Below are 7,501 nucleotides of genomic sequence, written 5' to 3'. Positions count from 1 at the left end.
GAACTGCTCTCTTGGTGTTGGATGTGATCCAGCAGTGGCCATTACCTGCAGTAGATTCCTGCTGAGAGGAGCTCATGCCTGGTGGGAAAAGTTGAGGGACTGCTCATTCCAGTGCAGTGAAATGAAGAGGGCCACGATGCTATGAGGACATCTTTGGGGGCGCGCAACTCCACCGGGGTCTCAAGGGAGGCTTCCTGGAGGAAGCTGTCTCTAAGCTGGGACTAGACTTGTGGGAATTGGCCCCAAGCAAGAGAAATAGCTGTAGTCTGGGTTGAAGAAAGAGTATGTGTGAAGGATGTAGATGAAAGAAGAAAAAGAAGGTATGGAGTAAATAGAAGCCCCAGGTAGCTTCAGCCAAGCGTTCAGGGAAGGAAGAGTGGTGGGAGCTGGAATGCAGAGCCCAGTCCGTGGAGGACCTCAGGAGCCTACGTAAGTCTCAGCTCCTGTTAGTCGTGGCCTGCTCCTTTGCTATAGAGAAAGAGTGGGTTCAGCCCAGAGAAGGAGTTATACAGATTGGGGGGAAAGAGAGATACACCTGTGCCATGTATGTTGCATGTGTATTTTTCAGAAGAGGAATATGACAAGTTAATAGTGACAAATCTTACATGAACAAAAAAGCGTCCTTGGATTTGGCAAGATATTGGGGGAAATGTAGAAATGTTAATAATACTGACTTTTATTCCTTCTTCAGGCAGCAATGAATGTGGATCACGAGGTTAACCTCTTAGTGGAGGAAATTCACCGGCTGGGTTCAAAAAGTAAGTTTTCTAAGGCAGATACAGCATTTAATTAAGAGAGGGCAGGGACAAGCTTTATGGAAGAGGCTTGGGAAGGCATCACCCAGGTTTTCAGGGAGCAGTTATGGCAGCTCGGCCCCACCCCATTCTTTAGGTGGGTTTTTTTAAAGTCTGTTTTTTCTTTAGCAGCATGTAAGCAGCTATTGTGAAATTAGTGACATGTAAAATTGGTTGTGTTAATGTCCTTTTCCTAAGCTGAAATGAAAGTAACTGTTGTATTTGTAGCTTTAGGTATTTGGTACATTGCAAGTAAGACATGCAAAAGTTTGGGGAGCATTTTGAAAATTGTAAGAGCAATAGACATATTAAGCCACTAGATTAATGGAACTCAAAGTTTAAAGATTACAACTTATAAGTGAAAAGCATCTTTAAAAAATAGCTCTTGAGAGTCGTCTTGTCATTATAACATATAACTCTATCTGCTTAGGATCTGTTGTTTGAAATAATAAGACATACATTGAAAATTCCATTAAGCCATTGATATAAAATGCCCCCCTGTATTAATTTTCTTTTGCTGCTGTGACCAAGCACACAAACTTAGTAACATAAAACAACACACTTATATCTTCACGTTATGTCTGTTGTGATCTGTTCAGGATGGTATAACAACACACCACAGACTAGGTGGCTTGTAAAGAGCAGAAATTTATTGCTTATCATTCTGGAGGCTGAAAGTCAGAGATCAGGGTGCCAGCCCGGTGGTGTGACAGCCCTCTTCCAAGTCACAGATTTCTCCTGTGTCTTTACTTGGTGGCAGGGGCTTAGGATCTCTTTGGAGACCTCATCCCATCCATGAGGGTTCTACTCTTATGACTTTAGCACCCAAGCACCTAGCTTTAGCACCCAAAGCCCCACTTACAATACCATCACATTGGGGGTTAGTATTTCAACATATGAATTTAGAGGTGGGAGAACATAGTCAGACCACAGAAAGTCTGATAAGGGTGTTGCTGGCATTGGCAGGGTGCATTTCTTTGTGGGTGCTCTAGAGGAATTCTGTTTCCTAGTCTCTAAAGGTACCCATATTCTTTGGCTCATGGCTCCCTTTTTCCATCTTTAAGGCTGTCAACATCTGGTCAAATCCACATAACACATCACTCTGACCTCTTCTGCTTCCCTATTCCATTTTAATCATGACATTGGACTCACCCAAATAGTCCAGGATAATCTTATTTCATGGTCCCAATTTAACATATCTACAAAGTTTTCCTCTTGCCGGGTAAGTTCTCATATTAATGGGTTCTGGGGAATAGTACATGACTATCTTTGGGGACCATTATTTTCCTCATGCCTTTTTGGGCCTTCTGTATTTACTTTATTTCTACACCAAACCTGAGTCATCTTTATTGAAATATACAAAGAAAAGGTAAACTAGGTATATAAAAGTTTATGTGGCCTCAACAACAAGTGCTTTTAATTTTATGGTCAATTATCGTTTGCTGAATACCTGCATGTGCCAAGCTCTGTGTTAAGTACAAATGGCATAGGTATGTTGCTTTTTCTCAAGGATATTCCTGCTCAGTGGGAAAAACTCATGCAGCAATTATCAGGAAAAAAAGGTGTGCTGAGTGGTAAAGAATTAGGTTCTCTGGGAATGAATCCCTGATGCCGTTCAATTCAGTATGGCCCCAGGGAAGTAGGTTATTATATAGAACACTGTAATAAATATGATATATTAGCTGCAGTTGGAGATGGATGAATTTAAATTTGTTTCTTTTAAAATAAAATTCTTTAAAACACTTCATTTTTAACCCAGTAGAAGCAGATGAAGTGGATAAAGATTAGAGATTTAAATTCTTTCTTTCACTGAATTCACCTGGGGGCACTCGATGAAGCATTGACTCTCAGGTAGGACTTGATGTATATGAAAGTTCAGCTTGGGAGGAAATGCATGAACTGAATTTGGGCTGCTTGTGGAGAGCACCCAGGAGACAGTGGAGAATGTAATTCATTAATTCTCCAATATAGCAAATGAACAGTCTTTCTTAACCCTATTTTTATCCCACCCTTTCACCATAACCACTTGATAGAAGTTTGGTGAGTTTTGTATTTGATAGTGATGTTTCTACTCGTGTTCCTTGCCTCTGCATTCCCAATTTCTCCTAAGCTCTGCGAGGTCATATTACTGATGGGAGAAGTGATACTGTATCAACTGTTAAAGGTTTTAAAGCTGTCTTTCCCAAGATTTGTAGGATGTTCTCTCTTAGATCTTTCTCCATGTCAGTTTAGTGTTTATTGGTCTGATTCAATTGCATTTAAATTTCTACAACACTAGTGTAGGGCAGGAAGGCACAGAGCAGGGTATCTATGATCTGAGCAGACCTGGTAAAGGAGAGTCCTGGAGCCTTCAGTGGCTTTCTCAGGCTTTTATTGAGCTTTACATGTAGTGTGGCAAACAGGTACACAGCAGGCAGGGGTGCCGGGAGCGGGGGCAGGTTGGTAGGCCTCCAAGCCCCCAGCAAGTCTTCACTCTGGGCTTCTCTGGCCTTTCTCTCCTCCTCTTTCCTACCTCTTCTGCTTCTGCTTCTCTACTCTTGGTGACTATCTTAATACTTTTCCCATGGCCCACAGAAGTAAATAACAACAATGTAACAACTGCAGGTGCCCCATCAGGCAGGGCAATCCTAATGGTGGGAGGGCAGAAAAGCCTAAAACCATTTACCCTACACCTAGAATGGTGTTATTATTCTACTAGGGCAAATTGAAGCTGCACCTCAAAGTTACCAACTTTACAAAGTAGAAGACTACAAAGGAATTGTATTATCTTATATAAAGATGAAAATATTTTGAATATTGCAGCATCTGTAGGCCTTTTTGATTTACCTGTACGTGGTGATAGATGACTCACAGCATTGGAAAGCAGCTATGGAGTTATGTGATCTACTGACATGTTATGGTTAATTATTTAAGTTGTATCTGGAATAATTTTGACTAAACTAAGTTATGATTTAGATTAATCATATCGAGACTGATTTAAATATGGTACATTAGCTGAAGTTGGAGACAGATGAATTTAATTTTATGTTTCTTTTAAAATAAAATTCTTTAAAACATTCATTTATAATCCAGTAGAAGATGAAGTAGATAAAAATTATTTAGGGTTTTAAATTCTTTCTTTCAAAAATATTTCTTGAGTCTTTGTGGTCAAGTGCTAAAAATGTGACATTAAACAAAATTCCTTCTTAGACCCTGTGGGTCGCTTTAGAGAGAGGGGAGTAGGACAAGTAAACTGGAAATATGTATTTGAAAGTGGTTAAGAGCATGGGCTCTGGAGTCAGAATCTCTGGGAATGATTCTCAGCTTTTCTGCATGTTTGCTGTGTGGCCTTTGGTATATTACTAAACTTTTTTGCACCTTGGTTTCCTTATTTGTAAACCAATTATTCTATTATAGTGGTTCGAAGACCTTTTCCCCTCCCCCATATTTTAAAATCTCTAAAATTACACACATGGCATACTGTACACACATGACATACTTACATACATGCCATACTGTAGCTAAATTGGTAGCTTAATTGGAACATAAAATAATGTTTCTTCTTGCAATCAATTGTGTCTTTGATGAAATGAGGATTGAGTTTTAATGACTATGAAATGCATTGAACAGTTCTACAGCATAGCATGGAGTCAATAAGTGTTAATTATTATTATTGTAATTGATAGTAAGTGCTTTGCTAGATATATAATCTATTTTGTAACAGCTATTAACTTGCCTGAAGAAATGATTGAAGACTTCTCAGGGAAGTTGACATTGAGTTCATTCTTGAAAAAAAGAATTTAGCGAGGAAAGGGGTCTATGGGATACTGGCCGAAGGCTCAATATGGGCAGAATTACCAGGACAGGATCCCTAACGTCATTTTGGGCAATAGCAAGTCATTCATTATGACTGGATTCAAAGGGTGCCTGAAACAGTAAGTCAGGAGAGAAGGGGAGATCTTTGTGTTGGGGCAGAGGATGAAGAGTCATCTAAGGCCATCGACTTAACTTTATTTCAAAGGTGATAGGAAGCCACTGAATGACTCAAGTGGAAGAAAAACAATCAGGTTTTCATCTTACAAAGTTTCTTCTACATTCCTGTCACTCCTCACATCATTGTGGAAGAGGTATTAGGGGCTAAAATTAGAGAAAGGGGGGTTAGGAAGGAATCTTGCACTCATCCATATGAGAAACAATTTGGCCTAAAAATTTGGAGAACACATTGTTTTGATTCCATCACTTTTTGGATCTGGGAAGTGGTTACATTGACAATGAATATTATCTGTTGAATTGTCATCATGGTTAAATGGTTGTTACATATTTATTAAAAATTATGTTAAATTTGCCATTCATAGGCAAGAAACATACTTTGCATTTGTTAACATTGTATTTTTTTCACATTAGATGCTGATGGAAAGTTAAGCGTGAAATTTGGTGTTCTCTTCCGAGATGACAAATGTGCCAACCTCTTTGAAGCATTGGTTGGAACTCTCAAAGCTGCAAAACGAAGGAAGATCGTCACATACCAAGGAGAGCTACTTTTGCAAGGCGTTCATGATGACGTTGACATTGTATTGCTGCAAGATTAATGTGGTTTGCATATCTTTGTCATTATTTTTTGTTTCTGGTAAACTGGAATATGAAGTCAAAGGACAAACACAGGAGCATACTTAATGTATTTTTATAGGACTTTGTAAACAAAAGGAGGCTCGTATTTTAGAATTCTGTCCTCTTTTGTATCTTAAAAATTTATGTATTACACTGTAAAATAAATAAGACCTATTATTTTTCTCAGGAATCTGGTTGGAAAATGTAGGCAATGTGGTTTTTATAGTGGGGTGGGAAATGTTTGCTTCATTAATCATTCTTCTACAGATTATTGACATTCCACGAAAGCAAGAAGCAAACTAAAGACCAGTTCCCCTGGAATATTAAATGTTTATGTAATAAAAGTATGTAACTATCTTAATATTGCTTTATTTTCTTATTTTGTTATTTACGTATTTATGTGTCTCTCAGAATTGAGTTTTTGCATCAAGGGTAGGTAATTGCAGTAAAAGTTAGCCTAATTTACAGATAAATTCTCTTAAAACTATAAAATTTTAAAAGTAGGGATGATTAGTTTTATAGTTGGACCCTATAAAAAACATTAACTTTCAAGCCTATTGTGAACTGAACACTGGGTTTGGGGACACACCAAAAAACATAACCTAAAAACTTCACTTTCTTAGAACATTTTTTAAAGGATATTAAGCTCTGTCATTAGTACCCTTTCTATTGTAACATGACCCCAGTTCAAACTAGATTAAACAGCATAATTCATTGCTAACATCTATTGAACATTTATGTTCATCTTCACATAACCTGTGAGGTATTAATATTATCGTCCATTTTATAGATGAGGTAAGAGAGGCACAGAAAAGTTAAGTAGTTTGCTTAAGTCACCTAACTAGAAATTTGCTTGAGATTTTGATATTTGATTCATTTAAATGGCAAATACAGCGGTGAGATGGACTTCAGGCCCAGCTGGCACCAGGACTCAAACTGCCTTGTCAAAATTCTCTACCTTCCCATATTGGCTCTAAAGCCTTCTCTGGTTCAATCTCAAATTTTCTACTCTAAATGGGTTTTCTTAAATAGCTGGAAAGATGCCTGCTGTTAGTTGCAAATTCAGATACTCTTAAATTAGCAACCATAGTGAAGAGAATTCATTATATCTAGTTACAAATTCTAAGAACAGAACTTTGACCCAATTTGTAACATGAAGTGACCCCCTTGTCAGTGAGATGAGATACAATGAATTGACAATCTGGGTCACATGTTTGTTTCCAAGTGGGGATGGTGTGGGATCAAAGCCTCGTTTTGATTAGGAGGAGCGTCCTCTAAAGGAAAGGGTGCTGGGAACATAGAACAACATAGATTCTCTATAGATATGGGAGACATTTTTATTTTATTTCATTTTTTATTTATATCTTTTATATCACTGTATTCCCTGTAAAGTTCCCACCACCAGTTCACCTATGAACTTTCACCATAGCCCTGTGTGCTCTTCTCTCCCCTGTTTGGATCCTTTTTCCTCCCTCTCCCTCACAGAATGTCTCTTATTTATGGTTGCCTGCAAGTTTTTATTATTACTGTTATTTTTTTCCCTGATCCCTTATTTGGATCCTCTACAGTCCTCGGATAAGTGAAAGCATTCTGTATTTTTCCTTTTCCTTCTTGCTTATTTCACTGAGTATGATCCCTTCTAGCTCCATGCATCTTGCTGCAAATGACATGAGTTTGTCTTTTTTTTTTTTTTTTTTATTTTATTTATTTTTTTTTTTTATTTTTTTTTATAAATTTTATTGTTATATTCCCCATACAATTGCAGCCCCCCATTCTGACCCCAATCCCTCCCCTCCTGCCCCCGCCCCCCTAAAAGTGTCTCTGGTTCATAGTTTTTTGTTGATTTTGATTTTCACTTTCTTATAGTTATTCATTTTCCTGGTCCCTTATTTAAGTTTTCTAGATTCCTGCTATGAGTGAGACCATCCGGTATTTTTCTTTTTCTTTTTGGCTTATTTCGCTGAGCATGATCCCTTCCAGCGCCATCCATGTTGCAGCAAATTGCATGTGTTTATCTTTTTTGAATGCTGAGTAATATTCCATGGTATATATGTACCACATCTTCTTGATCCAGTCATCTATTTTTGGGCATTTGGGTTGTTTCCAAAGCTTAGCTATTG

General features: G+C 38.0%; 1 protein-coding gene across 1 annotated transcript; it reads left to right on the top strand.

Annotated features, from left to right (window-relative positions):
* Window positions 1-697: 697 nt before the first annotated feature.
* ABRACL (ABRA C-terminal like) lies at window positions 698-5,362 on the top strand (the record flags this gene model as incomplete). The annotated part of the gene is made up of 2 exons (XM_084259567.1): window positions 698-758; window positions 5,178-5,362. 2 exons carry the CDS (start codon window positions 698-700, stop codon window positions 5,360-5,362), a joined length of 246 nt encoding a protein of 81 aa, XP_084115693.1.
* Window positions 5,363-7,501: the final 2,139 nt, after the last annotated feature.

This window comes from Talpa europaea (genome assembly GCF_964194135.1).
Source record: "Talpa europaea genome assembly, chromosome: 2".
NCBI classification, from domain to species: Eukaryota; Metazoa; Chordata; class Mammalia; order Eulipotyphla; family Talpidae; genus Talpa; species Talpa europaea.
This window is presented reverse-complemented; position numbering and strand designations above follow the sequence as displayed.